Consider the following 20,385-nt stretch of genomic DNA (forward strand, 5'->3'; position numbering starts at 1 on the left):
TGGAACAATCCCCAGGATCCACCGCAGGGAGACCCTGCATGCCTACCCCCTTGTTTGCGCACACAGCCCACAGAAATACTGGAAAAGTCAGGAAATGACAACCAAGGGTAAACCAGAAGAACGCTAACAGAGAATAGACAGGCGTCCAAAAAGTAGAAACTGAATCACCGTCTGTGAACCGTAGCGGGACAACAGTCCAACCAGAAAGAAGAAGGCCCAACCCCCGATCAGGGAGGAAGACCGAACCCCCGCGACACAGGCGGTAATACGGACTATCACACCAACAAGAGGAAGCAACCAGTAACACGCAGACACAGAAAGTCTGAAAAAGGGACAAACGTATACAGGATGAATTCAGAGATTATCCGGAGAATCTGTTGAAACGCATTGCAGAGGCTAGGAGAAGAACATCTGAGCCGTGTACGACAATAACCAGAGAAATCTAAACCCAGGCCGAGGCTCCTCTGAGGGAGGCCAGGGGCACAACGCAAAATGGAACAGAGGCCAGCTCTGGTAAAAACCCTACCACTTATAGGCCAACCCCCGACAGGGTGTGCCCAAGCCTCTCACCACCAGGGAAGAAGGCCACAGCAAGAGAGCGGATGCAAGACAATGGCTCAAGGAACCCAACGGGTTCCCCAGGGTAACACATACACAGTACGGATCATAAGTGGTGACAGAAAGAACCGATCCGGAGCTGAACAGAGCGCCCACAGGGACGCGTACCCACACCCAAGACAGGCAACAGCCCTTAGGGCAGAAAGATGAGCCACAAGCTGCAGAAAGAGGAGCTAAAACCAAGGCAGGGGGACGTGAAAACCCATCTGGGGTGAGTCGGAAACGGCAGAGCCTCACAAGACACCGGAGCTAACTGCTTCCACAGATGTCTGAGAGTACCCTGAACAACCGTAGGCAGTGATACAGAAGCTGCAGGAGAAGACCACGTCAGTCCATGGGACTCAACCGAGGATACGTTCCACCACAGCAGAAAGCATGTAACCGGGGGAGATGCAGCATAACCCATGGGAAAAATCCCCAGGGGGGATGATAATAGCAAGAGAGCTCCATTAGAGTCTCCGAAACGTCCTGGAAAGGAACAGCAGCTATACAATAGCAAACAAATACACCCACATAGGGTATGTCAGAGCCCTATAAAAGCAAGCAACACCTCTTGAGACAAGCTCATAGGCAGAGGTCAAAAAGAAGCATACATACAGCTGGTCCAGCTGCACCAAAGTAAGGGAAAAAACCCTGGCTGAACAGCCATACAATTTTTCTGGGAAAAACCTCTTGAACCCAGAGACGTAAACAGAAAAATAGTGACAACACCATCACACTAAAATACAGATCCACCATAGGGGACTAAAACCCAGGCTGTCAATGAAATCCTGAGAAGAGACGCTGGACCGCCGTGTCGGCATGGTTGTCAAACAAATGGGCCCCATCAAAGGGCAGATCTCTAAGTCGCTCCCGAATATTTTCAGGTTAACTGCCATCGCGTTGTAAGAAAGTGGCTCTATATATATACTGGACCAAAGTAAGGTACAGTGTGTATAGAGTCCACAATCTCCAGAGGTATAACAGAGGTTAAAGTCAGATCTGACCTTACACTCTAAAGTGGTAGCTTGGTCGAGCAGTAAGGCAGTATCAGAGGACAGTGTAAAGCATTTGTTGTACACACTCAGTCAGCAAAAGGTTCACACACTCAAGAACTGAACTCCAGGCCAATTGTTTTTATATAAAAAGATATAGTTGTTTTATTTTTAGAACCAACAGGTATAAAAAGATACTTTTCTCAATATGAGTGACTTCAGGTAGTTACTTTGCAGAAAGGCAATAAACTTTGTAAGCACAATAGTTACAGTGGTTGCTATAGGCAACACAATTCTAAACACAATTTAACATTGAGCTCAATGGGTTTTTCTACATAAATGCAGTTGATTACTTTAAGGATTACTTTTCTAACCACAGGACTGGATCATGGATTCAGCTCCGGGACCTAAGCTGTAAACAGTTAAGTAAAAGCGTTTTGGTTACAGTTGTGATTTTTAAAGAATATAAATGCATTTTCAAAGTTGACACTTTTCAGTGAAAAACTTGCAATGTTATCCTATGGAAGGAAATTCAAGTCACAGGTAAAGTAGGTTCTCGTTACTTTTGTAATCCAGTACTGGACTCCTAGGTTCAGCACTGGGGTCTCTACCTAAGACAGGTAAGTAATTACGGTTTAGTAGTTGGTACGATTTTTAAGGAATATTTGTAGTTTGCAAAAATAGACAGAAGAAAGTTCACAGAAAAGCAGTCAATGGTTTCCTATGGAAGAAATGTAGGTTACTAGTAAACACGGTTATGATTACTTTTGCGGTTTGAAACTGGGCTAAAAGATACAGTACTGGCTTCTCTCCCGATCACAGGTGAGTACTTCAGAATTCATTATTCGGCTGACTTTAGATGAATATTTTAAAGATTCAAAACTTCACACGTAGAAGAAATTTCACAGAAAAACAGTCAATGCTTTCCTATGGAAGAAAATTCAGGTTACTGGTAAGTACAGTTATAATTACTTTTGCGGTTCAGTACTGGGCTAAAAGGTACAGTACTGGCTTCTCTCCTGATAACAGGTGAGTAATTCGGAATTTGTTATTCGGCTGATTTTAGATGAATATTTTAAAGTTTCAAAACTTCACACTTAGAAGAAATTTCAAGTGAAACTAGTCAATGTTAGCCTATGGAAGAAAAGTGAGTTAACGGCTTTGAGGTAGGTACTTGACTGGCAGAGTTAAGGTTCTGGGCATAGACTCAGGGGTCCCCCAGGGTCAGGTAGGTACAGTTGGTACACCCTCAGCAGCACAGGGGCAGCCGGGTGCAGAGGTAGTTAGGCCCAATGTTATCCAGAGAGAGGCAGGGAGGCTTCGGTTGGTGGCTGCTGGCTAGCAGGCCACACGGCTGTGGGAGCTGGGCTCCTGGTCACTTGCTCAGGGCAAATGGGGAAGTAGTATGGGACAAAGGTTGCACTGCCAGAGGCACTCGGGCGGCTGGGTGCAGGTTGCTTTTGAGCCGTCGGGCGACCAAGGTTATTCAATGGAGATCTTGGATAGGGAACAAAGGCTGCAGGCTCGGGACAGAGGATCTTATGGAGCGACCAACACTTCTAGGGGTAAGTTGGGATCTTGGAGGATAGGTAGGCACCCAGGAGTTGGGCACAGGGGGCCGTGGGGTACCGGATGCAGGGGTGTCTTTTAAGGTCGGGAAATCTTACCCCCTGCAGGTCGCGGTCGGAGGGATCCTTTGTCCTGAGGCTGCAGGCGTCGTCGGGGTCATCGAGGAGGGTCCTTGGGCACTGGATTCCAGGTCAGAATCGCCGGGGGGACATCCTCAGGGTCTTGATTCACTCCAGCACGGGCCAGCCTTGGCGGGTGCAGATTGTGCAGGGTTCGCAGTTCCGGGCTGATGCGATGGCTTGTTACTTGCTTTGAGTAGTACCACTGCTCGTGGGAGACCCAGGTAGTCAGAGTCACAAGGCAGTCGGGTCCTCCGGGGTTTTTGAGGTTACTGCCCACTAGAGATGCCGGGTTTAGCAGGAGCAGGTTCGAGGGTCGACAGGCCGGTAGGGCTGGGGCCAAATCTGTTGGTGTCTTCCTCTTTTTAGCAGCTGAACAGCAGGTCTTCTTGTTCCTTGTTCTTCTTTCTTATTTCGGAATCTGGATCTGAGGAAGGAAGGTTCAGGGTGCCCCTAAATACTAAATTTAGGGGTATTACAGGTAGGGCAAGGGCAGGGACCAATGGGTCCCTGTCCTGTGGTGGGTACCCCCCCCTAGCCTGATCCTCTCCTGTGGGAGGGGGGCAGGAGCATATCTGTGATTGGGCAGGGCTCCCCATCTTCAAGATGGCCGGAGCCCTGGGTTCGTGCTTCACCTCGCCTCTCCCACCTGAGGGGTGGAGTTGGCACAGGCTGGAACCCCCCCTTCCTGACGTAGGGTTTCCCGCCAGTCTTCCCGCCAGAGTGTGGGTCAGAACTGGTGGGTGCCAGTTGCTGAGTACAGCAAGTGGTCTGGAGAAGCTCACAAAGGTGGAATGCCTTTGAAGCTTCCCCTGCCCATCCTGGGGGAGGAGGCTTGGCACCTCGTCCCAGGATGTGCATTTTTGCAGGCCCAGGAGAGCGGGGGCTCTCCACCCAGGGATCCAGCAACATGTCTGCTGTGTGGCAGCCTAGGCAGCCTCTCAGACCAGATATGGATTGTAGGTTAGGTTTCAGAGGGCATCTCTAAGAGGCCCTCTGTAGTGCATTTTACATACAATCCCACACTGGCATCAGTGTGGGTTTAATGTGCTGAGAAATTTGATATCAAACTTGTCAGTCTTCAGTGTAGCCATTATGGTGCTGTGGAGTTGGTAATGACAACTTCCAAGCACCATATACTCTTAATGGCATCACTGCACTTACAGTGCCCAGGAATGTCCCTGGGTACTGTAGGGGCACAGGGCTCGTGCACCTGTGCCCACACTACTGGCATAGGGCACCCAGCTAGAGGGGTGACTGATGTATGCCAGGGCAGTGGGTTTGTGTGCATGGCACACAGGGATGTGTGCCGTGTCGACTCTTTGTTTAGATCTGCACCAGGATACTCAGCCTGCAAAGGCAGTGTATGTGTCAGGGTACAGGGCCCCTAAGGGTGGCACAATAAGTGCTGCAGCCATTAGGGGTCTTCTCTGGTCACAATGTCCTGGGTACCTAGGTACCATTTACTAGGGGCTGACATGTAGCCAGAGATGCCAATTGGGTTTAGGCTCTAGTACAGTTTTTAGTGAAGGAACACAGGCCCTGGGTACCTGATTGGCAGGGACCCAGGGCACACCAAGGAAAAGTACATCAGGGATCAGGCAAAAAGTTGGAGGGGAGGGGGGGTTTACTGCAACAGAAACTCACTTCTTTACACACGTCACCATGCATGGCGACGCAGGGCAACTGACCTGGCCATAGCTCAACCCACGGAGTAAGTGGTGTCCATGGCTGCCCAAACAGAAAACTGCACCATGTCGAGGCCGTCCCGAAAAAACTGGAGTAGGGTAGCCCGAGGACCCTCTGGTAAAGAGGGAAGGAGTAGTTTGACAGAGTCCTAAAGGGCAGAAGTAGCTCGAGCAAACACGCAGGTTGGGTTCAGGGACCAAAGGCCGGAACTGGTGGATGCAAAAAGATTGCGCCCACACAATTACAACCACCTAGACCCCAGAGTGGGGGGAAACAACAGTAGAGGAGAGGAAAGAAGCGCAGCCTGGACTACAAGTCCTTGAGCCCTAGGATGAAGGGACAAACAGGCAGGGTCATCTGGAGCTGGCCGGTGGCGATGCGCAACAGCACGAGCCAGGGGATTCCCCGATGAGGGTCTGGTCCAAGTCCCCAGAAGGACATCATACAGCGACCTGCCAAAAGGCAACAAAGGCTCCACATCCACGTGTCCTGGTAGGGAAAATCCAACAAAGGATCTGAAGGCAGGGAGACAGAGGGGGCTTCATTTGCAAGATATGTGCAGCCCTACTAACCGCCCTCGCAAAATGTACGCTAGCCGCCATGGCCATCCGAGGGGGAGACAGCAAGTCATCCATTGGAGACTGCTGTAGACTAAACCGTCCACCCAACGAGAGGCCCACAGAAAAATCAGCCGGCCAGTGCCCCATGGTCCCCTGTTCCGTGGAACATGGAAAAAACCCTGTGGGCAGTGGAGAAGTGTGGCTCAGGGGTTAGAGGCAGCAGACCCGGAAGCTGAGATCGGTCCTGGACCAGGGTTCAATTCCCCGCCTCGGCGGGTCTTGGGCTAAAAAATTCCACGGACTCGATAATTCTCACCCCGGTGCCTCCTCGACTCACGGGTTCACACTCTGCGACTCTGGGCAATAGCTTGCTTAATCTCCACAACGGCCCCTCGCGGCGGGATGCCTGACTTTCACCTTGTGGATACCCTGCTATCTCACAGGGGAATACCAGGAAGGGTTCCCTAAGCAAGCGCCGAGAAACCCACTGCGGGTAGCTGTGCGCTATATAAGCTCAACTACATTTACATTTACAACCCACTGGGGTCACGTCCTCCAGCAGAGGAACAGTGATCGGCGCCGACGACATCCGTAGAGGACTCATCCACTTGGCGTCCAGCTGGTGTCGACTCGACCTCCACCTCTGCCAAGGCAGGAGCCTGCGGGGAAGAACGAAGTCGACTTGGATTCAAACTCTGTGCTGCAGCCGCATCCAGCGACGACGCTGGGAGCCCCGCAGGACTGTGCGAAGACGCGTCAGGAGGGCTAGACATCAAAGTGGGATGCCCATCCGGGCCATGTCCCGACATCGCAGCGACTCCGGAACCGGAGTCAAGGCACTCGATCGGCGCCGAGGGCAAACACGCCAGCAAACCTCCCACCTGAGTCCCTAGCCCCACTGTGGGGCCCGAAGGCACGCCGGGGAGATGGGGTGACCCAAGGAAGGCCTGCATGGCCCTGGAAAAGGCCTCCATCTGGTTCTGTGTCGCACCAGGACCAGGAAACCGTGGATAGGTGGGGGCTGACTCCTGAGGGCTCGCATCCGGTGAAGACAAGGAGCGGAGGGCCACGATGTCATGCTTCTGCGAGGTCGACTCCCTCCGTGACTTCTTCCGGTGCTTACCTGAGGCAGGCGAACGACTCCTGGGCCTGGCCCGAGCAGAGACCTCAGCGTGGAAGATTTGCGCCGCTTGGATCCTTCAGCTGGAGACGGAAGCTGGCGCCGTGAGGACTCTGACCGAGACAACCGGGTGACATCAGTTTCATTCAAAGTTCCCTCAGGGATTATGGCTTCAGCTGCCAGCAGGCGTTGCACTCGACGGAGTCGTGGTGCTCGCCCAAGTCCCACATACAGATCACGTGCAGATCCGTCGCCGACATCTGCCGCGAACTGGACTCGCATGATTTGAAGCCTGCAGGCATCGGCATACTGCTCCAGACGCGATAGGCGTTGCGAAGGCCTGATACTAAAACAGGTCAGAGGAACCGCTTAACTCCGGTACCGCGTTGTGACTTGGAAAAGAAGAAAACTCATGTCAGCACGCCGAGGGGGTCTTATATGGCTCCATTGTTTCAGAACCCCGAAAGCAGCAGGCTCTTGACCCATGGGTCCAGAAACGTGTGGTGGTGGCAGCTGGCAAGCAGCTACTCAGCCAGGACACTAGATTTAGGTTGATTTACAAGGGTGAGCGCATTTTTCATCAAATCCCACACTGGCATCAGTGTGGGTTTAATGTTCTGTTTGATATCAAACTTCCCAGTTTTCAGTAAAGCCATTATGGTGCTGTGGAGTTCGTAATAAACTCCCAGCACCATATACTCTTAATGGCATTACTGAATTTACAATGTCTAAGAATTGGCTTAGACATTGTAGGAGTACAGGGCTCATGTACCTGTACCCTTACCATTGGTACTGCACCCGTCTAGAGGGGTGGCTTACCTATGCCAGGGCAGTGGTTTGTAGGCATGGCACACGGGGATGTGTGCCATGTCGACGATTCACTTTGTTCTGTACCAAAACATTCAGCTTGCATATGTGTAATCTATTAACAGCACATAGATCAATACGTGTGGGAATATGTCACTATTCTGATTTGCTATATGGGTTAAATAAAAACAGCTTAAAGCTAAGAAGTCACCGACAGTCACAGGAAAACAAGTATTATTCAATGCTTAGGGTACTATTCCATCAATACAGAATTCAGAATGGTGCCATTGGAATAGAAAAATAGTTATGGTTACAAATAGGTTTTTGGGATTAGTTGTAGTTGAGTCTTTAAGATGCAGCATTCTGAATTTAATTAAATGGCAGACCATTCCAAGACGGCTGCTAAGTCACAGAGAGGAGTAGTCTTCTATGCTGACATGCTAACTGGTCCCTTGTCAGTTTCATAGTCAGGGGAGGGTATCATTTGTTTCTGCTGGTGCATGCTAAACAATTGAGTAGATGTACAATAATTAACCAAAGGCTTGGTAACGGCTCTTGAAGAGAATATTCAGGCATCCTAATACGGACAGGGTACCTTGGGCTACAGGGATGAAAACATCTGCACCTCAGACTGATGTAGTGGACAGCAGAGGCAACTGACTGAGCCAAGGACTTCACTGCCTGGGCGAAGCAGAGCGTAACCCTAGGCCTGACCAGGGTAAATTGAGGAGCAGTGTTGTCCGGCAATGCGGACTGTCATACCAGAACTCACAGATATGCTGGACAGCACCAAAGGCAGTGATCAAGTGCAGGAGGAGGAGCAGCAGTGAGACAGCCAGGAATCTTCAGGTAAGGTCTACCAGTGATCATCAAGATCTGAGTCACTAGGGGTAGGTGTAGGGGACAGGGGAGTGTGCCAGGGCAATTTGGAGGGCAGCAGAGAACGAGTTGAAGGAAAGATGGTGAACAAGTGACAGGCTTAGAGGAAGTAGGTCTCGTCTACTGAGTGGAGGTTGGCAGTTAAGGAGGATGCAAGACGTTTTGCTATGGCACCTCTCTAGATCAGGCATTTACAGCATCCCCTTCAGTTCTCTAAGCCATTAGTGATGGAGTTGAAGAACTTAGAAATTGAGCTGTCAGCTGAAGGATCCACATTCCATACCATTTGTGACTGAACAAAAAGAGGAATATTTGTAGAGCACATCATTATTTCACGAATGGATGCTGATGTTATGTTGTTATGGGCATTTATAGCGCGCACAGCTACTCCGAGGAGTGTCCCGGCGAGTGCCTAGGAGGCAGACTGACAGCATCAGACTAGCTAATCCGAAGAGGAATGTCTTCAGATTCCTCCTAAAGATACTTGGGGAATGGACATTGCGAAGCTCCACCGGAAGTTGGTTCCAAGCAAAAGCACCCAGATGGGACATTGAGCTACCACCGGACCTCTGTTTGCGGGCCCTAAGAACAATTGCCAGGAGTTTGTTAGAAGAGCAAAGCTGCTTGGCCAGGAAATAGAAACCAAATCTTGATTGAATGTAGGTCGGGCCATGCCCATATAACGTACAGTGCACTGTTACAAGGACCTTGAACCTCACCCTTTTGCCCACTAGTAGCCACTGCAGACCATGTAGACGAGAGCCGGCATTTGCCCACTTGGGAAGGTTGAGCAAAAGTCTAGCTGCGGCATTCTGGACCACCTGCACTTTCTTAAGCAGGCGGGCTGGAAGACCGACAAAGAGCCTCGGCATAGTCTTTGCTAGAGGTGGTCTCGCTTGGATAACCATTTTCCATAGATGGTGAGCAGCGGGAGACATTTTTTTGAGAAATTTTAGAGTGCCGAAACAGAAGCCAGATAAACTTTTGATGTGCGGTTAAAATGAAAAGGATCTAGGTGTATTCACAGTTAAGTGGTTTGAATTCTGTTGTAGATTACAAGATTTAGTCATGTTGACTTTAATGTCTTAGGGTAGAGCTACCATAGGAGTCTTCTTTCCCACTTTTAAAGTTAGAGTTGGTCTTCAAAATCAAATTCCAGTTTTCTTCACTGGTCATGCCTGTGGCTTCATTGAATACCCCTGAGCAGAGTAGACCTATTCTGAGATAATGTCCACTAAGGCTAGCCACCTGTAGTTAACTTTATTGTGCAAACCTTCTACATCCAGCAAACAAGCACCCTGCATTAACCTTGGACCACTTGTGTCCAATACTGGTCTTTCACTTCAAAGGGCTATGCACAGTGCACATCTGAATACCAGTCCCACAGTAAACCCATTAAAATGGACACAAATTATTGCGTAAATGTGTCCTTTTGCACCGTAGCTTTTTTATGGATCAGTGCGATCCAATTCTGAAAAGTAATAAGTACACTGTAGAACTCGAAGACTTCCGAAGTATTCTCTGCCCCTGTACAACAACAATGGTCAAGGTCTCATAACACAACCATTTAGCAGTTGGTGCGTGAATGCTACAAAAGAGTTTTTTTCATTCCTTTAGCAATCAAGCAATGTATGATTTCTGAGTATATCTTAATTTCAAGTGCCCCATTTTACCTCCCTGGAATTGAATACCTCTTGCTTTTACAAGAAATAGCTCTGGTTGAACAATCAGTTTATGTTATTTTGTTACGCTGTATCTGAGGTTCTACCTTCTCTCTATCGCTTAGAAGAATCACTAATACCTCCACCTAGCTACATTTAGGGGTCAAGTGCCCAAAGGAGTCATATTGATACCCATTAGTATGCAGAACAGATACTGTGTTGTAACTACTAACTGTCACAGAACCAAAATAAAAGACCTCATAGGGAGATGAGTATTAATTATCAGATACAGGACAGACCTTTGGAAACAAGTGTCCCATTTGAATCATCTTGGCTGCAGAACTGGGATTCAATTATGCCCATAAGGCTGACAGAATATTCTTATTTCCTACCAGATCTATAGTTTTCGCCTTCTTCTTGGATTCCTCATCACACCAGGTCTCACACCATAGCCATTCCTGAGGAAGAGATTTTATGGGCACCTGATGGATCATGTTGTTGGGTAAATCCTGAATGCAAATGAGAAAAGAAAAAACTGATTGGTAAATTATCTAGTGAATAGCATGCATGAAAACAATCCTAGAACGCATCAAAACACCCTTTTATAATCCTAACCTAAGCTGGATCAAAAGCCCACAAAATAATCAGAGGAGACCATGAACGTGCAAAGGATAAAGTCACAGGATATTGGAATAAATGGTCTTCGAGGACTTCTTGACAATGTATTGAAGATATAGTTCCTCTAGAAATACTGGTAACCCCAAGCTCGCTGTGCAAGGTCAAAGGCCAACTACAAATGGTCTAGGTGACAGGAACTTTGCACAGAGCACGTCCGCAGGCTATGCCCAGAATCCACAGAGCACAGCAGAAGGTAACATCTAAAGAACAAGGCACTTCCTGAGTGCCACAAGTTCTGGGCAACTTCCATGAGGTGGACCACTTTCGAGAACTCATTTGAATGGTTGCAATCATATGAAGATTGATGCCAGATTTTGCAAACATACTATTTTGTAGGACACCTAAAAATGTACAAAGTTTTTCATAAACATGCTTAGCATTTCATTCGTTTGATTATAATGCCTCTAAGTACTTACATCAGGTTTAGCTAATTTTTCCAGTCAACATGATGTAGTAGTACCTTAATATAATATTTCACTGGGCGTTTAAATATTTGCAAAGTTTTTCATGTTATGTTTACTTTGTGGTACAAATATTTTAGCGGTGAAATAAAGCTGGTAGTGGAAAATCGGTGACCAGTTTTTAACTAATTTTCAGCAAAACTTCATGTTATTAATTTTTACACTTCTATGTTAATTTCACAGCTATGGTCACACACACATAGTAGAGATCATGTAAAAACACTAGCAAATATTGAAACAACAGTGAAAATAGTATTTAAAAGTCATCCTTATTCATGCGACCAGTGGGAAATTTACTTAACACTGCTGCAAGTATTTGAAGGCTTGGGAACAAAATTAGTTAAGAACTACCAAGTTCATTTCAGGGCGCACTAGAAAGTAAACATAGCATGAAAACCATTGCAAATATTTAAATGCCAAGTGAAAATAAAAAGTAAATAAAAGAAAAGAGGAAAAGATGCAAATGCTGAACTAAAAGATGAAAAGGGAGGCACACCGTCGAAGAAAATGCAAGAGACTAAGATATGCAAACAAGCATTGGCAAAGCCAACAGGCCTTACCAGTGGACTTTGTCAATGTCCTTTAGCCATGTTGTACAGCAGCACAGCTAGCTGTTTAGCATGACTGACAGTCAGGGGGAAAAAGCGATATGATGTGGCCAGCGCTGGTTGCTGCAAATTATTGCCTGGCAGGACGGGCGGGACAGCCACACAACATGAGGGAGCGGGGCAAGCAATACAATCAAATGGGTTGGAGGCAGAGTTGAAACAACGAGACAGTGTGTGGCTTATGGCCAGAGCGGCCGAATTTGGACATGAGGAACCTGGTTAAGAGTTAATGTGTCAAGCCGAAATCTCTTAAGTCTGGGTAAATCACTGAATCTCCCTTTGCCTACAAAATAAATGTGACCTTGTGTAATAGAAATGGTGTTCATGTAAAGCACTCCGATAATTAGTTTGCACTATACCAACGTGCATCGAAAAAAGGCAAAACAAATCGTAGAAAGAAAAAGGAGGAGGAAGGGAGAGAGGGAGAGAGGGAGAGAGGGGGAGAGAGGGGGAGAGAGGGGGAGAGAGGGGGAGAGAGGGGGAGAGAGGGGGGGAGAGAGGGGGGGAGGGGGAGAGAGGGGGAGAGAGGGGGAGAGAGGGGGAGAGAGGGGGGAGAGGGAGAGAGGGAGAGAGAGAGCTGAAAGGGAAGTTGGTTCAACATCCTGTAATTCTGGCCAAATTAACGGAATCTCCCCATGCCTTCAAAATAAATATGACCGTGCAATGCAACTGGCGTTCATTAAGCATTGCCCATGGCCCCGAATGACACTCAGCCATACTTTCCCAAGATATCGCTGGTGGGTGAGATGCAGAAAAGTTTGTGATTCGATGCGGGCTGGATACAACCAACTCACTGGTCAGAGCCATTGCTTATTAGGTGTCGCTGAGACATCACGCCTTGTTGAGGAATACTGGGTATTCAGAGGATGTCCAAGCCTCGCTCAAGGAGATGGGCTTCTCTTTGGAGATAAGACAAATTCAGCCGTGGAGAGATTAAAGGATAGTAGATCGTTGGGACTCTCAGTAGCCCCCGATAGCTGTATTCTGCCTTGCGTCCCTTCCGTGGCTACACTAGGGGCCATCAGCCGAGTACTTTCCCACCTAGTCACCCCAGCCAGCAGGCTCAGTCCTTTCTTGGCGAACGCGGCTCCCACAAGTCTCGCGGGTCCCAATCTGAAGACAACTCCCACCCCCTCCCCCAGGCAGCTGCACAGTCAAAGCCTCTTTACTTCACCCTCAATCCAGCATGGGCATGCGGATGGCAATAAAATACAACACCATCTGCACCAAGGTAGGGACATAATTTCAGACAAATGGGTGCGTAGCAGCTATGTTAGTACATTTTGTGACGTCGAGTCAGATGGTCAAGGAGCGTCTTCTTGGATTGAAACGATTGGCAAGCGTCGCAGTCTTGTGCGTTGTGTTCAGCGGATAGACAGAGATTGCACACTGTGCAAGTCGTTGTGTGGAAACCTAGCGTGACACCCGGGGACAGAATTTGAATGGAGTCTGTTCCATCCACTGCTAGCGAGCCCGACGCAGGTAGGTCCAATGGCCCTCCACGAATCTTCCGATTGAAGACTTTGACTCGAAACGATACGCGGAGAATGGGAAACGTGATCAAGAAACAATACCTTTGAGGGCAGTGGATTGGGCGTCGAGGGGAACCCGAGAAACGGTGTCGAATCGGAGTGCTGCACTTCACATCTGAACCCGATGGTGGAAAAAAAACAATCTAACAACGGAGTCGATGCCCTTGCACACTGGCACCGAAAGGAGGGGTCACCTACCTCATTCATGACTGGAAACGTCTTCTTTGAAGAAAAACAAAGTGCAAACATCCGCACCTAACACTAGTTGGCAGACTATGCAAAGCACGTGATCTACAGCTCACATGCCTCGAACATGTTCTTTTTTTAACCAATTTGCATTCAAAATGTTTTGAGGAGGGAGCCCTCTCGGAAGGGTCAGGCTTGCTTGCTACTGGATGCCATAAACTCCTGTCATGTTTTTAGTAGCCAACAATCACTTTCCTCATCTGAGAGAATCCCCAGAGTCCATTTGTCAAATTCCAGCACTGCAAGTCATGCATTTACTATAGTCACAGACATTTTTACAAGAATTGTCTGGTGGAGAACACCCAATGCTTTTTATAAAATGTCATCTACATTTTATAAGTTTTCATCAATGTTACAGACTTAATATTCTTTCAAACACACCATTTGTCATTTATTTTCCAAAAATGTCTTTGGGAAGGATCCCCCAAAACCAGTATTTTTACGTCCCATATAAATCTGACCAAAGGAATTGGTTTAGTGAGCTTTAAATCACACAATTTGCCACATATTTCGCTTACATTTTCTTAGGGCTCAATCCTCAAATATTCCTCTTAAAATATAACAGATAAGCATTAAATATAGTCTGCCATATTAGAATTCATATTGAAAAAAGGAATTTGTTAAGAGTAAGAAGGTATCACACAGATGCATTTTAGGGCCTCTCTGAAAAGATGGCAAGTTAAAGGCAATATTTAGACACTAGAAAACCTAATAAACAGATGTATTTGTAGAGCACTCATTCTCTCCAGTGGAAGCCTCGATTATAAACAGATTAAAATTGTATGCCACCTCAATTGCACTTTTGAACTCAGAACAATGAAAGGATGAGTGTACTGAGCCACCGGACCAAACTAAAACGTTACATAAGATCGGAGCATGATAGGACAAATCTTGTTTTGCAATTTTTGCTTTATCACTTTTGGTATTTCCAATATAGCAGGTGATTCGATCACGTGTTTGTGAGAGCCCCCTAACATGAAGTTTAGAGATGTGTTTAACCGCATGCGCGCTAGCGGCTTTCCCGCTGTGCGCTGCGTTTTTTTAAAAAACGCGTTACATGACGAGCTCAGCTCGTCATGAGCGTACGAGCGTCGTCACTCATGACGAGCTCAGCTCGTCATGAGCGCGGAAGGGGTTAAAAAACATCCAGGTCTGTCCTACATTGCAGGATCATTGGGCTTCCAAAGGTATTATTTGCCACCCATTTCACAGCATTTCGCTTGAGGAAAGAGCCCTATCCCACACAAAAATCTGTTTTTATTTAATGTTTCTGGAGCAGTGCACACTATTTACTATTATTTTCCAAAATACTCCCTGGGGTAAAATGCTCATAAAATGTAAAGTGCGCTTCAAAATATTAATATACTGTACTAAATCCTGAATGAACCAGGCTATGAGCCTGATCTAAAACCGACTTAAGTTGCTAAAACATATTTCAAACCCAGAATGAAGTCTTAATAACAAAAATGCACACCTGATCAAGGTTGGAGAGACTGTTGGGGTCTTGGCTCAGCCCTTGGTACTGTCCTCGGAGGCGATCACCAGCTGCTATTTTACGGAACTTCTTCAAATCCACAACATACAAGGCGCTAGAAAGAATAAACAGTACAGATTTTCAAATCATCATCTAAGTAATTTAGAAGTCACCAGGCAAGTTTTCGTTAGCAGAATAAATAGCACTCACAATCAAAAATAGTAATTTTGGATTTTTTCAGCATTCAGAAGATATTTATGTTCACAGTGACCAGCACAAAGACATTACATATTAGTGATGGCTATGTTTCAAATGCTACAGTGCAACACAAATATGGGGCTGCAGTCTAAGAATTACAAACATGGTTAGCCATTTGCGCATCTAAACTCTAACCTTACATCCTACTGTATTTTTCAAACCTCTATGACTTATAAGTAGTGAAAGGAGACACAGTGCTTTATGAAACCCCGAAATAAATAAAGCACAATATGCAGAAACCGGTCATTTTAGCAAGAAAGGTCCCAGATTTAAAAAAAGAATCCTATATACAGTACTACTCAAGACCATTTAAATATTGTGGGAAACCACAAACATAGTATTGAAGATCTGTAGAAAAGGAGAGATGACGTTTGTACCAGGAAAAAGGAAAAACTATGTGCAAACCTGGTTGAATGTGTTTTTTAAAATGTACTGATTTCTGCACTGAATTGCTGGGGGGTTTCGCTACTGCAACTACTTGCGGCTGGCTAGGTTGCTGAGTCACAGGCCAGTCTCTCCCGCCCTGGCCTGCCGCGGCGATCTTGTGCCGATTGTACGGAGGGCTGGGAAGAAGGGCAGAGCACTTACGGTTTCCCAGGGCAGAGTGACAGTTAGCGCTCTAGTGGGGAGGGGAGGATACCTAACTAAGGCACATGCCACAGATTACAGGTAGTGGACGCGTGCAGTGGGCGCGCCAAAAGCAAGCCAGTCTGCGCCCGTCCACGACCTTTCGGGGCCGGGGGCCAGAACCTCTTCTCCTCCCATGGAAATCATAAAATACTCCTCCAAACAGTTGCACAGTTTGCGCCCCCGCATTGCAGCTAAATGTAGGCATAATGTTCAACTGGGAGATAACATGCAGAACTGCAACCACTGGCCATTTAAATTGAGGAAAATCCTAGAAGTAGATAAGCAGGAACATAAATTTAACTTAGTTCTGGTCAACTGCAGATCCCTTAGTAGGCATAAACTGGAGATCCATGAATATCAGACTGATTATAAGCCGGATATCATGTTTCTGACCAAAACCTGGCTGAGTGAGGATTCTGCACCTGAAATCCTTGAGGCCCTTCCTATAGGAAGAGATGTGGCGCCGCGGCCAGGGCGACTGACGCTGGAATCTGGGAACCACGGTTCGATCCCCGGCTCCGGCGGCAGGTTAGCCCAGCACTATGTGACTCTGGGCAATAGCTCGCTTAATCTTCCCGACGGCCCCCAGCGCCTAGAGACCCTTACGGGTGATTGTGCGCTTTACAAATGTGGACTTTCCTTTGACTTTACTATGAATTACGGGATTATCAGGCTGGACTGCAAAGGGAGGAGAGGGGGGCATAGCCATCATTCATAATCTAGCAATACATTGCTCCTTAGATCTGGTGAAAATGGAGGCTAGTGAGGCGGGCTTCTTCACAATTAAGGCAGCCGACATCTATATCATTAAGGGATGCTTCATTTATAGACCACCGGTACCAAGCATATTGTTTGCGCCCAGCCTCAAGTCATACAACCGGCACTCCGGTATTCCAAATTGCTGGAGCTGGGGTACTTGAACCTACACTTTGATGAAAAGGAGAACTCTGCCGCGCAAGAACTTTGTCAAGAAATGGCTACACTACAGATGGGTCTGCAATCTTCCCTCCCTACCCATCAACAGGGCCATTTATTGGAGCCTATTTTCGCCAACTGGGGGGGGGGCTAACAATTGAGCGTCCCATCGCGGTGCCTTGGTCAGATCATTATCTGATCCCCTTCAATGTGGTAGTTCCCAGAGCCACTCCTCGTATGAAGGTGGGGACTGGTAGCCTACAGATGAAGTGGGTGAAGTTCTCCGCTGCCAAGTTCGATGATGCCCTGCAGTTGGGAGGGTCACCAGCTGGCAATGACATCAATACAGCATGCACTGCTCTAGGCAATAGGATCACCATGGCACTAGATCAAGCTGCGTCTTGGGCGACTAGGGCCCCCAGGAGACAGTCAAAATCTGCGCCTTGGTTCAATGATGAACTTAGGAGAATGAAGTCCTCGTGTAAAACCGCTGAACGGGTCTGGAGGAGAGACTCCTCCGATTTTAAGGAGGCTGAATACAAAACAAAACTTAGAACCTATCACTCACTAATAAGAAGGACTCAAGCAACTTACTATAACTCGAGAATTGAGATGGCGGAAATTATTTGGAATTTTGAAGGACATATCATCACTTACCAGAACCTCCCTGCCAAATAGTTGCTCAGTAGAAACCTGCAACCTGATTGCAGATTTTTTCTCAGACAAGGCAGTAAAAATCTATTCCACCTTCCAGGATGAGGCAAGAAACGGAGGGGGAGCAGGCGATGAGGAGCCTAGCATAGTGAAGGCCCCGCACCTCTCTAGATTTATCCCCCATCATTGGAGGAGCTTAAAACCATTGCCTTAAGCATCAAGTCCGGCTCACCTAAGGACCCCACAAAACCCAAGACCTTAAGAAAGAGTATGGAAGTTTTTGCTCCCTATATTGGTCACCTCCTGAAACTCTCCTACGAAGCAGGGGCGGTCCCCAGGCAATGGAAGGAGGCGGTAGTCATCCCAATTAAGAAAAAAACAGGGGGGGAAGGCAAGCCAGTTGGATAATTATCGACCAGTTTCGCTCCTTCCATACTTTGCCAAAATCGCGGAAAAAGTGGTTAACATATAACTAACCTCGTATATGAATGAGCACAACCTTTTACATCCCACTCAGTCAGGCTTTCGGGCCTCATATTCAATGGAGTCAGCTCTGTTGGTATCTACTGAAACTATATGTAGGCATGCAGATCAGGGTAAGACGGTAGCGCTGGTGCTCCTTGACATCAGCACCGCTTTTGATACCGTCAACCACTCTTTACTCCTGCGCTGCCTCAAAAAAGGAGGGCTGAACAAATGGGCCTCGGAATGGATGAGATCCTTCCTACAAGATAGGAGTTTCCAAGTGTCTCAGAGGTCGTTTTACTAAAAAAGCATTAGGCTTACACAAGGAGTACCCCAGGGGTCTATCCTTAGTCCCAACCTTTTTAATTTATATATGTCCCCCTTAGTAGACCTAATTGCCAAATAAGACAGTGTTGTGTCATGTGCGGATGACACGCAACTAGTGGTATCCCTTTTGCAAGCCCATGAAAAGGCAGCACCAATTTCTCCACTTGCTTACAGGAGCTAGAGGTCTGGATGGCTAGTAATTGAATGGAAACAAGACGGAGGTTCTAATAGTGGGCAGGACTCCGTCTTTATGGACCTCAAGGTGGTGGCCCCAGTCCTTGAGCTCCACCCCCACTCCCAATGAACAGGTTAAGAACCTGGGGATATGGTTGGACCCGACACTTTCCTTCGACCACCACAGCAGGGTGGTTGCCAGAAAATGTTTCGGAATATTGAAGGTCCTCCAGAAGACAGTAGATGTGCTCCCTGCAGCTAATAGAAAAACGCTGGTCCACACACTGGTGACATCACGCCTGGACAACGGGAATGCGTTGTACCTTGGGGCAAATAGGAGGTGTGTTCAAAGACTGCAAGGAATTCAAAATGCGGCAGCTCGCCTGGTTTTGAGGCTGCCCAGAAGAGCCCCACCCAAGAACGCTCTCGCAATGCTACACTGGCTCCCGGTTAGGGAGAGAATTTTGTTCAAAGCTCTTTGCATTAGTCACCGTATCCTGCAGGGAGAAGGCCCTAGCTACCTCCACAATCTACTGACCCCTTACATACCTACCAGGGCTCTGAGATCTGTGGGAATAATGAAAAGAGCGCAGATGGGGTGTGGGGGGGGGGGGGGTGGCAAGGAGGGTAGGGGGTGGATGATCTTTCAGATGGCTGGCTGCCAAACTCTGGAATGACCTTCCGCAGTCACTCAGGACTGAACCATCGGAAGGGATCTTCCGAAAACAATTAAAAACTTGGCTTTTCCACACAGTAGGCCTCTGTAAGATACGGATTTCAGCCTGCGTGATCTGATCAGGGACGGGTAATTAGCGGCAGCGCTGGTACATACCGGATAGTATGACCATGCGCTTTAGAAACTCATTTATTATTATTATGAACTGTGGACAGACAGGGAAGAAGGCATTAAATGACTACCACATCAACAATAGAGATGGAGCAATACACTTTGGTGCCAGGTACAGGATGTACTGATGTATACAAGTATATCTGGGGTTGCATGTGCTCCGGGTCAGGAAGGACCTGGTGTGGCAGTTCAGGCAGGACTGTTACCACTGGAGCTGGGTCAAAATTGCTTTGCATATGGCTGGATCCAAAATGAGGTGGCATGGTGGTCAAAATAACAATGAACTGCAACGCGGCCCGAGTAATTACTTGTGGCTGGAATTAATTCAAGCATTTCATCTATTACTTTTTTGTATGTCTCGGATGCATGATGTAGGCCAACTGACACCGAAAGTACAGAAGAGTATGCATATGCAGATCCATCAACTAGGAAGTCCACTGTTATACATAAGATACACACTTGTTAAATGTCAAAAATCCATACACAGTATTGCTGCATTAAATACCTTAATTAACTAACGTACAGAAGCATGGTCTAAACCACATGCAACTCTTATACTTGTAAATCAATAGCTTATGTTGTCATCTAAATGGACATAACTATTAGTTGAAAGTGTTCATTAACACTTTTGTAAACATCTGTTATTATAATACTATTAAAAATTGAACTATTTATTTGTACACAGATTATGTAGACTTTCCTCCTGCCAAAGATGAAGAGGGGACAGTCAATATGAATATTGAAGAACTAACACCTGCAGAATACGAAAGTGGGGTGAACAATGTGATGCATCAGCATCCATTGCAAACAGAGCCCAGCAAAGGACCTACATGGCTATGCAAAAGGGGAAGAAGCTATATACATCCCACCCCTCTCGCCATAACATTAGCGCGCACATGGCACAAAAAATTCCTGGAACTTAGATTCACCGCTGCATGTGCAACTGAGACAGTTGAATACTACAAATGAGGTTATGCTAATAAAATGTAATGAGCGCACGAATACCATAAGGGGTCTTGGCGCTACGACAGTGATAAGCCCGGCAGGGATCTAATCCTGAAATAGCCAGATTTTAAGACCCTTTCTAAAAGAGGTCAGTGAGCTAGCATTTCTAATATCA

The 20,385-nt window shown here is 47.1% G+C and overlaps 1 protein-coding gene across 2 annotated transcripts in view; it reads right to left on the bottom strand.

The window, feature by feature from the left end:
- Window positions 1–20,385, bottom strand: part of UGGT1 (UDP-glucose glycoprotein glucosyltransferase 1) — an 822,704-nt gene that overhangs the window by 67,999 nt on the left and 734,320 nt on the right. For both annotated transcript variants that reach the window (XM_078666074.1, XM_078666073.1), the window contains 2 exons: window positions 14,996–15,110; window positions 10,389–10,505 (listed from right to left, as the gene is read on the bottom strand). In XM_078666074.1, the coding sequence (XP_078522200.1) occupies window positions 10,389–10,505; window positions 14,996–15,110 (232 nt within the window). The remainder of the gene's footprint in view (window positions 1–10,388; window positions 10,506–14,995; window positions 15,111–20,385) is intronic.

The sequence above is a fragment of the Lissotriton helveticus genome, chromosome 11 (genome assembly GCF_964261635.1).
Source record: "Lissotriton helveticus chromosome 11, aLisHel1.1, whole genome shotgun sequence".
Taxonomy (NCBI): Eukaryota; Metazoa; Chordata; class Amphibia; order Caudata; family Salamandridae; genus Lissotriton; species Lissotriton helveticus.